The following is an 18,839-nucleotide window of genomic DNA, read 5'->3' on the forward strand; positions in this document are numbered from 1 at the left end:
TCGCTCAGTTGTGTTGCATCTGGTTAACTTGTGATCACCACAAATACCACTTTCAAAATCCTTTTTGAAAGATTTGATTTAATCGTTTTCTATTTTCACATCACTGTTGGTCATTTTCTTAATTGTTTGGGATTGGTTAGTTTCAGAAGTGCTTTGTTGCTTCTCATTTGTGGCTGACAGGCGTCTTACATTCCACCTGATTTGTCCATTCTCCACAGCTTCGATTCTGATTTAAATGTTGCCACATAATTCACCATTAAAAAATCATGGCACAGGAAGTAAAAGTGATGCACACAGGAAGTCTGAAAAACTCTTAAAATGTGGCAGAAATACAAAAGAATACTTAAAATGTAATAAAATAAATCACAAGCGAGACTGTATAAGATTGACCTCATTCTCACCAGACTTGATCATGTTCTGCCCATCGCCGCATTTGTCTTTGCCATTACAATTGCCAATTAAGAGTAAAGTGGCCTTATTGCCCACTCCTGCTCCTACATCCTATGTTCCTATTAGCTGAAGGAGATGCCACACGAGAGTCTTCCTTGTTGCTCTGAAACTTACTGTTTCTGTTGTCCAGATTTCAGGAGGTCTTTGACCAGAATGCTTCCACACAGAAAGTATTCTCCAGGACTGTGGAGCCCCTGCTCAACGTGTTCACGGAAGGGATGAATGTCTGCATTGTTGCATTTGGTGAAACCGGCTCTGGGAAGTCATACACATTAATTGGAGAAAAGAATGATCGATTGGCAATCATACCCCTGGCAATTGATTACATCTTTGGTAGGTTACCCAGCACTGCACATATCCACTCAGGCAACCATTGTGTGAGAACTTGGCCATCCAATTGGACTTGTTGGCTCATCATGCCCAATTCTGGGTGCCACACTTAAGGAAGGGCGTCAAAGCATTGGAGAGGGTGCAGAAGTGACTGACCAGAATGATTCCAGGGATGAGGAACTTCAGTTCAGAGTGTAGATCGGAGAAACTGGAGAAGAAGCTCAGCTTGCTAGTGCAGGAAGATGGTGCCCTGATTTCTCAACCCCCCCCCCCCACCCTCGCGGCCTCCGGACCCCCCTCCAATGCTCCACCTTACCGATTAAGGGGTATTCAAGCCCCCCGCATCTCACCTCATAAAGGGCATGGTACCCCGGCATGGGGAACGTGGCACGTAGGCACCTTGGCACTGCCAGCCTGGCTCCTGGCTGTTCCTATGTCAGTCTTGCAGTGCCACCAGGGGACCCTGACAAGGTGCAGTGCCATCTGGGGTGCCGGGGTACGACCTTGTCAAGAGTCTGACCAGCCAATGGCCTCCAATCGCCTGGGAGACCCCCACAATTGCCCTTACGCCGGCCCACGTTTGTGGAAACGTGTTAAACGGCACCACAGCAGGGTCTCCGAGGCGAGGCCGTTAATCCCGCACCTTGGGGAATTCCGGCATAGACATATTCAAGTGAGACAAACTACATGGGTGGGATCCAGGTCATGACATCTCGCGAGATCATGTCAGATGTCAGGCCTCTCGCTACATTTAATGGCCTTGGCGCGTCACTGGTTTGGGCGTGTAGATCGCACCCGAGTATTCTGGGAGATTGGGAGAGATGTTCCCATTGGTGGAAGAATCAAGGACCAGGGGGCACTGAGTTAAGGCAAATGGTAAAAGTACAGGAGGTCGTGAGGAAAAATGGCCGTGATTCTCCCAAAGGGAGACAAACAGCTGACGCTGGAGTGAAACCCGGAGTGTTTCATTCCGGCGTCGGAGGCCGCCCCTCGCCCCCTATTCTCCCCACCCAGGGGGCTAGGAGCGGCGGCGCGTCAATCTCGCGCACTGGGCCTTGACGCTTGCATCAAAGCGGCGCGCCGGGAATGACGTGGCCGGCGGCGCCTAAGTGACGCATGCGCGGTTGCCGTCTTCCCCTCCGCTGTCCCGCAAGACATGGCGGCTTGATCTTGCAGGGCGGCGGAGGGAAAAGAGTGCGTCTTTTAGAGACGCCGGCCCGACGATCGGTGGGTACCGATCGCGGGCCAGACATCTCATGAGCACGCCCGTGGTGCTCGATCCTCCCTCTGCCCCCCACAGGCCCCAAATGCAGAGGTCGCACGCTGTTCACGCCGGCAGCGACCAGGTGTGGTTGGCGCCGGCGTGAACCGGTCGGGTTCGGCAGGCTGTGAGAAACGGCGAGCGGCAATTCTCCGAGCGGCCTGTCGCAAAACGCAACACGCCATTTTGTGGGGGTGGGAGAATCATGAGGGGTGCCAGGGCGGCGTGTCGTGATTCGCCCGGCCCTCCCACCATTCTCCCCCCCCCCCCCCCCCCAGCGTGGGGTGCGGAGAATTGCGCCCAACATTTTTACGCAGCAAGTGGTTAGGATTAGCAATGTGCTGCCTGAGAGGTTGGCGGAAGCCGATTGTATCGTGGCTTTCAAAGAGAATTGGCTGATTATTGGAAGAGAAACAAAATACAGGCCGATGGGGAAAAGACGGGAGAGTGGGACTGACTATCGTAGAGAGCTGGCAGGGACTCGATTGGCCGAATGGCCTCCTTCTGTGTTGTAACTGTTCTACAATTGAGTAATAAATTTACACTAACTAGCACACTAGCTAAATTGTCAAGAACAGCGTGGGTTTGGATAGCACCTTTAGTGAGGTAAATCAGCCAGTGGGGCTTCACATGAAAATAACATCTGACACCGAGATGTGTAAGGTGACAACAGACCAGATGGCTAAAAGCCTCGCCCAAGAAGTTTGTTCTAAACAACACCTGGAAGGAGGAAAGAGAGGTAGACAATGAGGTTTAGAGATGGAACTCTAGACCATCGGGCCTAAGCGGCTAATGGTGCAGCGATTAAAATCGGTGACCGTGTAAGAGGATGCAACTGGAGGACAGCAAGAGGATTCCAGCCCTGGGGGAGATTACAGAGAAGGGGAGGGGTAGGGACATTCACAACCCAATTGCCTAATCTGATATTTTAATGTCAAAAGGGATCTTTTGCCAGTTGAGATGGTTGCGGGGTCGTCTAGTGTTGTGGTATAAAATTGGAGTTTTCATTAATTTGAAAAAGTAATTGCTCCCCTCTCTTAAAAAGTATTTGATTATGCCCTTGATATTTCTACATATTGTTACAAATTTTCATTCAATCCATGCATCTTCTTCATGTCCCTGTGCTGTGACACTAGGTGCCCCGTACCTGCAGAATTTACAGGCCACTGCGATGTGGTCCCTGACGATATCTATGTATGAGATTTATGCTGAGGTGCTGAAGGATTTGTTAGACTCCAGTGGAATGGACCCTGCCAATTTAAAGATTACCTGCAACGCGCAAGATGGTACATTCATAAAGGTACAGTCACCACGGTGCGGAGGATCAGCTGGATAGTGGGGGACTCGCTGAGCATTACCTACAAGAGGGAATTCCAATGTCGCAGCATCCCAGCAAGGTGCTGCTGTGCTCAGAGAGAGACAGGGCTACAGTACATGATGCTCAGTGTCCCTTTGACCGCAGTTTTACCCCTCGGGTTGCAGCTACCTCTATAGCCTCTTTACATGGAGTTCGAGTCGTTCAGCTGTTGTGATAACTGGCGCGCGGTTGCCACATTGAAGTCATTGATACAGAAAAGCGAAATACCGCAGATGCTGGAGACACGGAAATCAAAACAGAAAATGCTGGAACTGCCCAGCAGGTCTGCAGCATCTGTGGAGAGAGAAAAACAGAGTTCGCGTTTCGTCAGAACTGGAAAGCATTTAGACACAGCTTGAACACTACGTCCTCTCGCTGCCTGTGCATGCACCATTTTCCACACCAGTTGAGAAGATGATACTCACAGCGACGGGCGATCAGGTTTCCCTCATTGGCTTATTATATATTTCTTGAGTTGTATTCAGATGCCAGATCTCCTCGGTTATTAGCACTTAATCAACTGCAGTGCCACAAACTGTGGAGAATATGTCATTACAAAGAGGGATTCTTCTGTACGTGGTTCATGGTTCATGGTGCATGGGCAGAGGGGATGGGGAATGGGACAAGAAAAAAACTAAAGATGTACCTGGAGGAAGTGCAAAGGGGAAATTAAGGACTCAGTCCTGATTTCTAGAATTTTGGATCAGTACCTCTGCCATGATTTATTTCCTTGTTTGTTCTTGGGTAGCAGTTCTTGGAATAATTCTACAAATATTAACACAGGGTGAGATTCTCCATTTGGGAGACTCTGGGCGCGATCCAACGGCCACGCTGCTGGAAATGCAGCTCGCCGCAGTGCAGTGCAGCCAATAAAAACCAGGAGACCCTGCCCCCGGATCTGCCCGGCTCGCAACGACCCGCAAAATCCGATCTCGTGAGACGTCGCCATGTAAATCCCGCCCACACCTTTTGGTAAATCTGCATATTAGAGTGAGATAGTTAGTCTTTCTCCAACGTGCAGATTCCTGATGTACCTGAGGCTTTGGGATTTATCCCCTTCACCTCAGCGATCTCGGGCGCGCGCCATTCAGCACGCCTCCCCACAAACGGGGACCAGACCGTGCGGCACTTGTGGGGGTCACCCAGGGGACTGGGGCCCAGTTGCATTCCCTTTTGGCAGGGTGGTGCCCTGGCACTATTGGTGCCACTTGGGAACCCTGGCAATGCCAGCCTGGCACATTGGCAATGCCACCCCTCCCTATGCATCGCAATTCAGCCCCCCACCCCCGGATTTTATTAGGGGTGCACGGGAGTGACCTGACCCGTCCCCCCCACAGCGAACTCCTAAATAAGGAGACCCCCAAAACTGCTAAATAATGGGACCCCCAGAGACCCCTTAAATAAACCACAGACCCCTCCCACCCCAGAAAAGAGACCCCTGTCAGGAAGCTAGAGAGCAAAGCAGACAGGGGCAGTGAAAAAAATACTGTTGTAACTCACCTGGGCATACACCTGCTGGCTCAGACCCAGGAAGCACCATTTGTGGAATTCTCCGTTGGCGGGATCCTCAGGTTCTCCAGCAGTGCACCATGCCCGCGGATTTCCTGATGGCATGGGGGTGGCCACATTGGGAAACCCCATTGGCCAGGTGCGGGAAAGGGGGCTGGCAGAGTGGAGAATCTCACATTGGAAAGAGAAACCACAAAGCTGTGTTTAAAGCCCTCATATCCTTGAGCTGCAAGCTGTTCATTCATTTCCCTTACTAGGCTGTGATTGAAGGCTTCCAAACACACACACACAGCATTCATTTGCTTCACTTGCTTCATTCACCTTCCTTCCTTGAGTAACTCTGAAGTGTTCTAGCCACAATGTTTCCAAACATCAACCACTTCAAAGAGGGTTAAGTGCTGTCAATCTCCAGCTAACCACTTAAGAACCACTGAAGCATGAAGGGGGTGATTGGAAAGCACTTAACTCTCTTTGACGGTGGATGGTGGAGAATCCAGCCCACTGACTCTCTCCCCACAGATGCTGTCAGACATGTTGAGTACTCCCAGAACTTTCTGTTTTGATTATTTACATAGAAATAGTGCCAGTACCATTGGTGATATTAGCAGTTGAATGCGGTTGTGTCAAATGTCTTTGGTACTGTAACTAACGTGGTCACCCATAATGAAATAATAATGGAAAATCCTCTAAAAGTGTCAAACCAAGCAATTGCGTGGATTCCCATAATTTTATTCAACTCTGAGCTGGTTGGAGGAGTTTGTTGATGCATGTATACTTTTGTGTTTCAGTCACATCAGTTTGAAAGTAGTCAGTACAGAGAACCTGTAACCAGTAAATACATTTGTGCCACTGAATTTTTATATTCATATCCATCATTAACATCTGTTGATAAAATCAAGATTACTGCTAAACATTTTTGCCTTATTTAATATTTGACATATTAAAGCCATGCTTGGATTAGCAGATGAATCTTAAATGGCCCAGAATAGGCACATGTATGGTCTGCTAGCATCTCTTAGAGCCACTAAAGTGCAGAAGGAGGTCATTTGGCCCATCGCGTCTACATCGACTCTCCAAAAGAGCACCCTGCCCAAGTCCACGTCTCCGCCCTTTTCCCACAGCCACCCTTTCCCCGTAGCCCCGCCTAACCTTTTGGACACTAAGGAGCAATTTAACATGGCCATTCACCCACCCTGCATGTCTTTGGACTGAGGGAGGAAACCGGAGCACCCAGAGGAAACCCACGCAGACAAGGGGAGAACATGCAAACTCCACTCAGACAGTCACCCAAGGTCAGAATGGAACCCAGGTCCTTGGCGTAGTGAGATAGCAGTGTGAACTAGGCCACTGTGCTACTCATCTCTTAGTGTAAACCTGAACAGGAAGACTGAACTTCCATGGGTTTTCCAATGGTTTTTCCCTTTAACTTTGGTAGAGAGTCAATACAAACTGCAGAATCCGTTTACACCATTTCATGGGAGGATCCACCAATCTTCCTTTCATCTGCTGGATTCACATATAGAAGTTTTAAAGAACAGCGGTTACAACTTTTAAAACAATGAAGCTGACTTATGATGGCTGCCAGAGGTCACCTGACATGTCTGTAACTCTAATTTGGTAACATTTCTAGAAGTTTCCAAGTGGATTACAATTAGGACATATCTCAGCAGCCCTCCAATGGTATTTCACACCTGTTGATATCAACGATGACTTCAAAGATGGATTGAAACTTAAACTGGCTGTCACCATTTGCATTATTTGAAGAACAACATTCCATTATAATAATAAGAATCTTTAATGTTGTCACAGGTAGGCTTACATTAACACGGCAATGAAGTTACTGTGAAAAGCCCCTAGTCGCTACATTCTGGTGCCTGTTCGGGGTGGAGACGGAGAGGCTACCGAGATAATAGCTTCCTTAAAGGTGTTATCTTCCTCCTCGATCATTACATGGAAGAATGACTCAATCAGAAGTGATGGCTTGGAATTAAAAATTAATCACCTCGGCCATAACGCAGGAGCCAAGATCTGTCCAGACATGATCTAATCAATCACTTTCTGTGGCATACTCGATCATTATGGAGAGAATTCATGGGATTAGGATCACTATTTTGAAATATCTTTTACTGCAAAACCTTGCTTTTTCCATTGAGGGCAATTCCAGAGAAGGAACATCAGAAGGAAGCAAAAAGCTGCTTTCCTCTGTTTTAAATAAATTGAACCCTGCCCGCTCATATCAGATTGTGGACAGGAAAATTCTAAAGAAGACATCAAAGCCAAAGCTGTGTTTCCAGGAAAAAGGCCAAGGACTTGGACTACTGCTTTAAGAATTGCCTCTGCCAAAAACAACAACGAAGGAGTCAAAATCTCTTTGCCGTTTACCGTTGAATTTTAATTGGTCAAAAGTTAACCTCCTGTACTTTCTTACTTGTATTTTTGTGAGCTTCTGATGGTCAGGACATGTGTTGTCTTTTTAAATATTTTAACATCTGTACCTGGATGGGTTCCTGAAACAATTTAAAATAATTTCTCACTCCAGGGCGGCACGGTAGCACAGTGGTTAGCTACCTCACAGCGCCAGGAACCCGGGTTCAATTCCGGCTTGGAGTTCGCACGCTCTTCCCGTGTCTGTGTAGGTTTCCTCCTGGTGCTCCGGTTTCTTCCCACAGTCCAAAAATGCGCAGGTTAGGTTACGGGGTGGCGGGAATAGGGAGGAAGTGGATATGGATAGAATGCTCATTTGAGGGATCATTGCAGACTCGCTGGCCAATGGCCTTCTTCCGCTTTAAACCCAGCCCATAAATAGTTAAGTTATTGGCACAGTTAGCACTCCAAGTTTCAAAAAACCCTGTTACAATCAAATGAGGAGTGGGCAGAAAGGAGGGGAGCAGGGAGTCCTTGCACCCATCCCCACCTGGCCATAACATCCTGTTACTGTTACTCCAGCAAATCGCAAGAAGTATCCAGGAACGTCTGGGTCTTAGACACTGGTAGGCCGCAGATGCGCCTGCCATAGATTTTAGCATAAGATTAAGATCTACAGTTACTAGAATGGCTTATTTTGCTCATAAACAGATCTTCTAGATTTCTTATAATGTTTAATGAACCAACAACATTTGAGAATAGTGTTGATTTTGATTTTACCAGCAGTTAGTACAATATTAAATATAAAAAACTCAGTGACATGAATGTATTTAAAGGTTATGGACATTGATGGCATCCAATCACGATGTAAAACATATATCCAACAACTCTTATTCAAAGGTGTCTAAATTTAACGGATTTAGTACATGTAGTGGAATTGTTCTTGTTGATCCTACTTGATTTTTTTGAGGGTGAGGCACAATGGCAGGTTGGACCCGACCTTTCCTTTCTCTCCACCCCTGGCCTGGTACAGATTTAATTGTGTTTAAGCCGGGGGGGGGGGGGGGGGGGGGGGGGGGGGGGGGGGGGGGCACACTACTGAATGTTGCCATGTGTCGGTTTTCAGGGATTGAACCGCGTCGCCGTCTCCTCAGCAGCTGACGCGACCTCCACCTTCCGCCACGGCTGGGCGCGGCGCACAGGGGCGAGCACGGACTTCGGACCTGCGGCGAGCCATGCTACTGTCGTCACTCAGCTGGACCTGTTGGTGGTGAGACTGCAGAGTTTTACTGGCTTCGCTAAGATTGAAATGAATACTGTAACTTAAGCTGAGGAAAGCGCGCTGATGTTAGATAGAACAGTGGCACTGCCCCCCTTTAGGTGGATCATTGGGAAAAGGTCAACTGCCCATTGGCCTGCGGGAAATGATGGAAGAAAAATAATTGCTTCACTCGTCTTCAGATCTTGGAGGAAATCTTCCTTTCACAACTGGACTGATGAGCAATGTCACACATCTACTGGAATGAATAGAACTCAGGGCTCATCCATTTCCCTTGCATTCATCCTTAATGCCTCGGTTATGGTCCCAATTTTTGCAATGATTGGTTGATTGGATGAAACAACATGTTCCTTCAGTTGTTCATAATAGACGGGGCGCAGGCCCTTATTCAACTGGCCCGCACTTGCAAATCCCAAAACAAAACACCTATTGCTAGATGTTATTCCGTGATTGGGCAGCACTTGTTGAACAATCCCGAGTGCGGCAATAGCTGCACGAACAACCAATTTAAGATAGCCAATTATGCTCTCAACGGGGCCCATTTACACTTGCTAGAAGCGACATACATTCATATGCAGGGACCCCGCTCACTGCAAACAAAAGGAATTTGTTCAAGTCGTTTTTAAAAATTTTCAGCGAGCTTGGAAAGCCTATAGTTCCCTGTACTACCCAATTTCTCCTGTCGTGTAAATTTTTGTGATTGGCACTTGACATTCTGGTGTTTGTCCTGATGAGTGCAAGGTGAAAAGCTTCAGCAACATGTCTCTCTTTCCAGAAATGTCCCCACCCTCATTCCCTTGAGGCCGAAAGGCGCAGGCTTGAGTCTGTGTAGCACCCAACTGGGTTAGCCGTCCGTCACCAGATCTGGCTGCACTACACCAAGTCTCATTCGCTTCCACCAACGCTGCCCATTATTTCGGGTTAATCTTGCAGGGAAGGGATGAGCTCCTGTTCCTTTTCTCAGCTCTCAATCATCCTCTTAAAGCCCATCCCCTCTGCTCATTCCACCCCCCCCAACCAACAACTAGTGGAAGGAGCTCCAGCGCAGGTAGAAACCTGGAGGAGGGGGTGCAGGGGGGTGGTAGGAGAACGGGAGGGGAGGGGTGCACATTGCTCTGCAAAATCAGCTCAATCCCCCCCCCCCCCGCCCTTCCTAGATAAACCCCTCATACACATCGCCGAATCAAAAAAGGCTATGTTGCCATGATTTTGACTGACGCTTTTATTGTGTATTTGGCGATGAATACTGCAGCAGGACGGCAATGAGATGCACCCCACCAAGTCGAGCCTGCAGATCGTTGATCTACCCGGAGCCGAGAAGCTCGCAGACGACAAGAATACTTCACACTTTCAAGAAAGCCATTTGCTGAACAAGTCACTTCACGTGTTCGCTCAAGTAGTGAGTGACCTGGCTAGCACCCCCTATCCGGACAGAGTTATTAACTACAGGTATGGAAAGGGCGATGCCAAATGTATTGGTGCAGGACATCGAGATGAATAAAGACGTGATGGGATAGACCTGTAAAATGACTGTGAAATGAAGGATATTGTTGTTGACATATCTTCATGCAGTATAGAACAGCTGCTTAATATTTGATCAGATGGCTAAATTTAAAAATTGTTGACAGTAGATAGTTTGTTCAACTACAGTTGCACCCTCTAACAGTTACTTAACTACGAAAAATGTATCGCATCTCACACAATATGAACCAAGTGAGTAAAAAATGGCTGCCACATCTGCTCACCTATGGACTGAGTGCAAAATGGCTGCCACGTCTGCCCACCTATGTACTGAGTGCAAAATGGCTGCCACGTCTGCCCACCTATGGGCTGAGTGCAAAATGGCTGCCACATCTGCTCACCTATGTACTGAGTGAAAAATGGCTGCCACATCTGCTCACCTATGGACTGAGTGCAAAATGGCTGCCACATCTGCTCACCTATGGACTGAGTGCAAAATGGCCGGCACATCTGCCTACGAAGCAGTTGTGAACAATGCTTGAAAGGTAATTGATTGGCCTGGATTTTAGGGACCTGCAGCAGCTGGACTGTCGGGAGGAACCCTGCCCAGGTCGGCTTTTGGGAGCCCCTGCTGCATTGTACAAGGGTCAGGCAATTGATTACCTGCAGCTGGGGCTTCCATCGCCTTAATGGATCCTGCCTCCAAGAGTTCCTGGCCAACTGGAGAGCTGGCTTGTCTTCAGTCCCAGTGGCCACCGGTGGAAATACAACCAGGCAGGAGCATCATCGGTGGAGGAGGCTTCAGACTGGGGATAAGTAGAATTGGGCTCACCGGGACTGGTCATGGATGCCCCTGTGATGTGCAGGTGGTTGCTCATGAGGACAGGGAGACCTTTCCAAGGGAACAGCCCATGTCATTGGTGGGGGGGGGGGGGGGGGGGGGGCATCTGTGGGCCACCATTTGCCTCATCAGAAAGGGGCCAAACCCTGATCCCGTAAAGAGGTCATCAGGATATATCTGGGGGGTTTCCCCATGTGGCCTAGTACCCATCTTTGTGGGATGAGACTCTTAAGTGGCCAGTCATTGGTCACTTTAGGGCCTCAATTTGATCTAAAGCACGGAAGGCCACCTACCATCACCTTTGCCATGGCTGATAAAACACCAGAGGGTGGGGGAAGTTGACAGGCATCCTATTCCTCACCAACTCATCCGGTTTTACGCACCTGGCCTCCCAGCATGCTTTCTGGGGCTCAGTAAAACCCTGACTGTTGTCTGGAAAGCTCTGAGTGCCACGCCATAAGTCCCTTTTCTCTGAGTTTTGTAATGAAAGGATTGAGGCTACGTCTGGGGTGCGATTTAACGGCCTCGTGGCACCCCGACTTGGTGTCGGCACGAGCCCGCTGGATCCTGCGAGAGGCCTCTTGAGAGATTGGTGAGGCTCGAAATGCCTCGCGCAATTTAACGGAGTCTCGCGAGGCGTCACGATCTGGATCTTACCCTCCTGGGGCGTGACCCAGATCAGCATACGAAAACCAACAAAACGAAAATCGCTTATTGTCACGAGTAGGCTTCAGTGAAGTTACTGTGAAAAGCCCCTAGTCGCCACATTCCGGTGCCTGTCCGGGGAGGCTGGTACGGGAATTGAACCGTGCTGCTGGCCTGCTTGGTCTGCTTTAAAAGCCAGCGATTTAGCCGAGTGAGCTAAACCAGCCCCTAGTTAAATAAGTCATTCGGCTCATTTAAATATGCATTCGCGGGATTACCCTGGCGCACGGGATCTAGTGGCCGTACCTGGGCGCCCTCGCCAGTGGGTCATTTCGTACTGGTCCGGAATTCTCCGGTCGTCAGGATTCACGTTTCCCGCCGGCAGCGCACCCCTGCCAGCGGGTTTCCCAGGAGCTTGGGGTGGTTACAATGGGAAATCCCATTGGCAAGTGGCGGGAAGAGAGAATTCCGCCATCACTGAACGGTATCGCCTCCGGGAAACACACGGCTGGAGGATCGGGAAATCTAGGGTCTGGTTTCCACAAAGGTGGACCAGTCGTTATGGCTCCTGAGGGGGGCCCCCAGGCCGTTAGTGATACGCAGGTGGTCGGGAACAGGGCAGGGTGGCACCTTGGCACTCCTTCCGGCTCCTGGATACCGTGGCACTGCCAGCCTCCACCCTGGCAGTGGCACCTGGGCCCTCTGGCAGTGCCACCCTGGTAGGGTGCCTGAGTGGCACAGCCAGGGTGCAGTACCAGCGTGCCCGGGTGCCAGATTGGCACTGCCAGGGGTCGGGTCCTGGGTGGGCCTTACCAGGTGGAGGCAGGGTGAGAGGCTGTCCCTGGGGCCTCCCTGAGGATGGGGGTGGGGAGGAGGAGGAAAGGTCAAAAATGTTGGTGGGGGGAGAGTTGAAATGAGGGGGGGGGGGGTGGAATTGGGGCAGGCAGACTAATTGACGCCCCGATCTGGGAGGAGCCCATCCAACTGAACACACCAGCAGGAAACGACTCAAGTGCGGCCTTGGAGGACATAAACTCCCCGAGGCCTTGATGTTGTTTGTAGAGGGGGGTTTCCTGACGCTGTAGCACCCAAAATGGACGTGGGGGGTTTCCAGTTAAATCACACCCCTGATATCCAATTCACGTACCAGCCTCCCCGAACAGGTGCCGGAATATGGCAACTAGGGGCTTTTCACAGTAACTTCATTCGAAGCCGACTCGTGACAATAAGCGATTTTCATTTCATTTCATTTCCTTCAATTGGAGTGTGACTTAGGGTCTCGTGGTGTAAAGCTTCATTATCCAGAATCTCGATGACTGGGCCCTCATGTTTAGTGGATGATGTTGTCCGCGTGTGTCAGTGTCCCGCTAGCTGCAAACTGGGACCCAGCTGTGAGGTTCAATATGACTTTACATTAATATCTTGACTTTAATCCTGTGTTTTTACTTTGCAGTGAATCCAAGTTAACTCAGCTGACCCAAGAGGCTTTCGGGGGAAACTGTAAGACCCGAGTTATTTGTTGCCTGCCCCCGATGCCAGAAACCAATCGCCTTGCAGCTGTCTTGAGAACGTGCTCCACCCTCTCGCAAGTGAAAAACTTCCCCGTGCTCAATGACTACTTTGTCGAGGTACGCAACGTGCAACACCCGCAGAAACTCTCAGCGCAACACTTACGCGTCCAACTCCCGGTGCCTCCTCCCTCGTTTGGAAAAAAGTGGCAGGGATATTGGGGAATTTGGGGCGGGATTCTCCCACCACACCACCCCCACACCTGACCCTGCTGGACTGACCCCCCCCCCCCCCCCCCCACCTCCCAGACTGACCAACTTCGCCCGCACCCCGCTAGTGTTCAAGCACCCTTAACCTCACCTAGGTACAACACCCCCCCCCCCCCCCCCCCCCCCCCCCCCCCCCCCCCCGCCCCCGGCCGGGTCTGATGACCAGGCTGAGTGAGGAAGGTTGGGTGGGACAGGGGCTTGGGATTTGGGATTCCAGCGTGGGTAAGACTGGCGAGAGGGGTAATCGGTGAAGGAGCGCTTTTCCCCGCCCCACAGGCCGCCCCCGACCCTTCACGCAGAGTTCCCGCCGGCAGTGACCAGGGATGAACGGCGCCGGCAGGACTCTGCTTTTTCCGTGCGGCCGCTAGGCCCATCTGGCCGATTCCAGCAGCCCGCGGCTGGCGCTGCGTCAAACGCACCCACGCAAATGGCGCCAATTCTCCGCACCTCGGAGAATCACACGCCAGCATCGGGGCGGCGTGGCGTGGTTGTGGCGATTCTCTGGCCCAGCGCAGGGCTCGGAGAATCGTGCCCAATGTGTTTGGAAACTGCTGTCGAGGGTGGATTTGGAAGTGAGTAAGAAGTGATTGGAGGGGTCGCTGCCTGTGTAAATGCTTGACTGTTAGTGAATAATATTGCTCGGGAGTGGCATGAGCAGTCAGAAGGATGACTTGAGGTTCTTGGTCGGTGCCTTGATTGTATATTGAAAGATGTGACAGTGAGGAGGGAGCTGTTGAGATTTGAGGTTCGGTGATGGGAAGTAATGTGGTCAGACGCTGTTGAGATAGCTGGGATAGGGGTAAGGACATGGACTCACCTTCTCTGCCCTTGTGACATCATTGAATCTCTGTAGTGCATTGAACCTGGGCCCTGAGGTTGGTGCCGGTGACACTGACTCCCAAGCCTCTCTGGGTAGACACACACTGGGAAGCAGCACCTTCCTTGCCTTGACTTCTCTCCTAGATCCTCCAAGCAGGCAGCAGGGGAGTGGGGCTTTTGCAACACTCCTCGAGAAACAATGGGCTTGAATATACACTCCCTCAGACTGGCACATTTGAAGGTGGGAAGCACATCAAATCCAGTAGGTGCTGTGCATAGCACCCTCACACCTGCCTCCAGCACAATTAATCGGGAGGGGGAGATCGGCTATCAGGCATTGGGCATATGGAAACCCTCAAATGGCGACATCAGGACCTCATTGCCAGTTGGGCAAGCCGACATCTGCACAAGTTGGTGTTGGGAAAGTGGGGAGGGTGGGGTGGAACCTACTTTCCTGGGTCCCTGGACCCATCAGAGGCACCTGCCCCCTCCCAAGATCACCCTCTCTTTTAGCCCTCTCCCTAGCCTCTCGAACCCGGGCTGGGGCCTAGTCCCAGTGAGACCCAGACCCTGGACTCCTTGGCGTGGTGGGACTGCTTCTAATCCTCACCCAGTGGCGTTGCCGGGACAACAGCTCTCCGAGGGGGTTAGGGGACTCCCCCCTGACAGGAACCAGTTGCTCACAGTGTAAATGGATGTGTCTTTGTGGGTGGGCTCTCCCCAACCTTTTAGCCTGGGAGTCAGGGATTAAAGACACATTTAAATTGAGCCCCACGAGTTGTTAAACTCCTCTTTGTTTTATATCATGTAATACTGTGTAATACCCAGGAGGTGGCAACGTTTAACCACGTACTGAATCTCCTCCATTGGACGTTCCTTCACCGCGATTATTCTTTTCTCTCTCGATTGGTTTGTCACAGAAAGCCTTCGAATGACAGTGGGGCTGATTTGACTTAAAATGAGTGATGTATAATTAGCAGCATGTTTTAAATCTTTCCCCGTCGTTTGTTATTGCCATTGAAGGAGGAAGTGAGATGGCAACAGTGTCCATGTGAGACCTGAAGGGTATAGAAATGGGTGAAGTGTTTGGAGTGAGAAAGAGAGGTGTTGCTAAGCGCCATGTATGCTGAGGGGGATGATAGGGAGGAGGGAGCTATTGAGATATGTCCCACGAGGAGGTAAAGGGGGGGGCAAACAAAGCCAAGAATTCCCTCGATGGGAAAAGAGATAGAGGAAAAACAGAGTCCCGTTTTGGATGTGTTTGGCGGGGTGTTTCTGAGCATCTGCAGCACGAGGACGATTCCACTATCAAACGACACTGTTTTTCTTGGCCTCGAAGAGGAACACTCTGCCGGAGCCGCACTCGCCTCGCTCACTCACTGAGCCGGGCATGGCGAGAATGTGCCCAGAGACTAGGACGAAGTGGAAAAAGTGAGTGAGAATCAGGATGAATATAGAGAATTCAGAGGGCATCGCAAAAGGAAATACAGGAGGGAAAGTGAGAGGACGAGAAGAGACTTTGACAAAGAGTCATCGGGACTCGAAACGTTAGCTCTTTTCTCTCCCTACAGATGCTGCCAGACTTGCTGAGATTTTCCAGCATTTTCTCTTTCAATGAAAAGAGACTGGCAGCTTAAAATGAATTTGAAAGTCTTTCATCGACATATGAATAAAGAATGAAAAGATAGGGGCTGGTTTAGCTCACTCGGCTAAATCGCTGGCTTTTAAAGCAGTCCAAGCAGGGCAGCAGCACGGTTCAATTCCCGTACCAGCCTCCCTGGACAGGCGCCGGAATGTGGAGACTAGGGGCTTTTCACAGTAACTTCATTGAAGCCTACTCGTGACAATAAGCGATTTTCATTTCATTTCATTTCATAGAGGAGAGGCCGATTCGGGAATAAACAGGGAACCTGCACAGGATCTGTACAGATCCTGGCCGAGGTACCAGATGAATGCTTTGCAGCTGAATCTGTTTCTGCCCTCTCTCTCAATGTCTGCACCCAAAGCACTTTCTAAACACAGGGGCTGCTGGGAACTGGCGCATCCCCACCCAGCCCGATTGCAACCTCACCAACAACAACAATAACTTGCAGTCGGATAGCGCTCTCATTGTCGAAAAACGTCCCAAGGTGGAACCGCAGGAGCGATCAGCAAACAATCGCGACAGCGAACCCCCCCATCGGGAGCTTGGTGAGAAAGAGGCTGGGTTCTGAGCATCTTAAAGGATGAAAGTTAGACAGAGAAGCGGGAGCGTTTCGGGAGGGAATTCCGGAGTTCAGGGACCCGGGCAACCAAAGGCACGGGCAGCACAATAGCACAGTGGTTAGCACAATTGCTTCACAGGTCCAGGGTCCCGGCTTTTGGGTCACTGTCTGTGCGGAGTCTGCACGTTCTCCTCGTGTCTGCGTGGGTTTCCTCCGAGTGCTCCGGTTTCCTCCCACAGTCCAAAGATGTGCAGGTTAAGTGGATTGGCCATGATAAATTGCCCTTAATGTCCAAAATTGCCCTTAGCATTGGGTGGGATTACTGGGTTATGGGGATAGGGTGGAAGTGTGGGCTTGGGTAGGGTGCTCTTTCCAAGAGTCGGTGCAGACTCGATGGACCGAATGGCCTCCTTCTGCACTTCTGGTGGATGCATATTTAAATAAACCACATCGCGAATCTGCGGGAAGGCAGATTAATCCTCATTACAAAGTAGTGAAGTGTTTCTATGTTAGGTTTGCCAAGATTAGCACCCTGCAACGCCTTTCAATATTTAAAAATACTTTTGACGTGCTTACGCTTCAGAATGAAATTGGTATTGAGTATTCAATTTCTTCAATTGCGATCGTGTCGACTAAGAGTGCGACCATTGATTCAATTTTTACTCGTCTATAAATTCAGTTCAGCTTGCCTGCTGTCTTGGAGTTGAAGGTACAAACTCCCCATCACAAGGCTCAAAGCAGAAAGGTCAGCAACGGTGAAGCAATTTACCACGCTTAAAGAGTACTGTGAACAGGTCTGGCCTGCCTATTAGAGGAAGGATTTGGAGGCTCTGGAGAATGTGTCAGAAAGATTTACAGGAATGAGACCAGAACTAAGAGGTTATAACTAACGGCAGAGAATGAACAGGCTGCCGATCTTCTCTCGAAAATGTTGAGAGGAGAACTTTGAAATTATGGAAGTGTTTGATGGGATATTCGCAGAGGTGTTGTTTCTAGTTGCGAAGTACAAAACTAAGCATCATAAATATGAGGCTGCTGTGGAGCAAGAACAATAATATGGACCAAATGGCCTGATGAGATGCTGTCAATGTTATGTAATGAAGCATTGGGAGCATTCCCGGTATGCATTTGAGATATTTTTGAAAAAGACACATGCTGTCGAAGCTTTTCATCTTGCAATCATCAGGACAGTTGGCAGGAAAATACCAACAGTAAAGGGGACAACGATTTACACTGCACGAGAAGAGAGTGCTCTTTGGCAAATGGACTCTGATCGGTAGAGGCGTTGCCGTGGGGAATGCAGCATGAAACAGTTAACTGCCAAGCTTTTGTTCAAGATTCAAAGCAGGCAGGTCAACTCTGATTGGTGAGAAAGAATTCCCATGGCAACTCCCCACGCCAATCAGAGTCCACTTGCCAACCAACCAGCACTCTCTTTACCATTGGTAATTTCCTGTGAGCTGCCCTGATGAGTGCAAGACCAAAAGCTTTGACAGCATGACTCCTTTTTCAGCAACACTCGGGCTCTGTGTTACCAAGTGACTATTTGCATTTTAGATGTACAGATACAACAACTTAGGGTAGAGATGAGATCACCAATGCGTACAGGGATGTTGCAGCCTTGCAGCAGACTCCAACTGACTGTTAATCCCTATTTAACTCCAGAAACTTTTCAATAAAAAGTTAAGCCACATCCAGTTTGATTTGCACCGGCGGACGCTCAAGGGTAACCGAGAACTTTTGCCTCCATTCTTCCAGCTCCACCTCCCTGTTTGTATCAGTTTGAATAGTTTGTGTTCAGTTGGATAGAGTAACAAGAGAAGTAATAGCAACAAACTGTTTATAGCAACACAGCCTAATGTGCACTCAGAACATGCCTGTAGATTCAAGCTGCCTTTACCTTGCAGTGCTGAGGGGTGTGGACTTGCTTTGACTCTGTTTTCCGATTGACTCCAGTCGCTGGTGACCCAGTACCGAGCACGGATCCTGGCACTGCAGCTCCCGTCATTTCAGGAAATGGGGACCAAAGGTGACGGCGAGAAAGTTAACCTGCTCAGGGATCAGATTCGCCGAGTGAACAATGAGAACGTAAGCAAGTAAATTGTACACTGGAGATGAGCTCAGGTATAAACCCCCGTCTTATATTTCCGTGGGAGTACAAGGAAGCTTGGACCTGATTCAACAGCACGTCACTGTTGACCAGCGAAACACTTAAAAGCCTGAAACTTATCCAAATTAATAACGAAAGTGCCTTCGCTTTTTTTTTGAAAATGCAAATTGGTAATCGAAGTTTTTAAAAAATGTTTGAAAGTGTTTTGTTTCAGCAAATGTCAGAATGGAGTTGCTTTTATTTTGAAGCTATATTCAAGCACAATGGACACAACAGTGTGGTAGGGTCCTGTGCGTAGCCCCCTCTGACCGGTTCTAATGTATGTTTGTCCCACGTGTCTCCTGAGGTGCAGACACGATGTGGGGGGGGGGGGGGGGGGGTGGTGGGGGGATTTTCTCAGGCCTGTGAGCCCCTGGGTGCACATCCCATTA

At 49.7% G+C, this 18,839-nt stretch overlaps 1 protein-coding gene across 6 annotated transcripts in view; it reads left to right on the forward strand.

Annotated features, from left to right (window-relative positions):
* ccdc78 (coiled-coil domain containing 78) overlaps nt 1-18,839 on the forward strand; it is a 151,674-nt gene that overhangs the window by 78,824 nt on the left and 54,011 nt on the right. For 3 of the 6 annotated variants that reach the window (XM_038820820.1, XM_038820819.1, XM_038820821.1), the window contains 6 exons: nt 581-783; nt 3,178-3,341; nt 8,398-8,541; nt 9,803-9,999; nt 12,951-13,125; nt 18,255-18,386. In XM_038820820.1, the coding sequence (XP_038676748.1) occupies nt 581-783; nt 3,178-3,341; nt 8,398-8,541; nt 9,803-9,999; nt 12,951-13,125; nt 18,255-18,386 (1,015 nt within the window). Of the gene's footprint in view, nt 1-580; nt 784-3,177; nt 3,342-8,397; nt 8,542-9,802; nt 10,000-12,950; nt 13,126-18,254; nt 18,387-18,839 lie in introns of those variants that run through there. The other 3 variants (XM_038820824.1, XM_038820822.1, XM_038820823.1) reach the window with 3 other exon arrangements.

The sequence above is a fragment of the Scyliorhinus canicula genome, chromosome 15 (genome assembly GCF_902713615.1).
Source record: "Scyliorhinus canicula chromosome 15, sScyCan1.1, whole genome shotgun sequence".
Taxonomy (NCBI): Eukaryota; Metazoa; Chordata; class Chondrichthyes; order Carcharhiniformes; family Scyliorhinidae; genus Scyliorhinus; species Scyliorhinus canicula.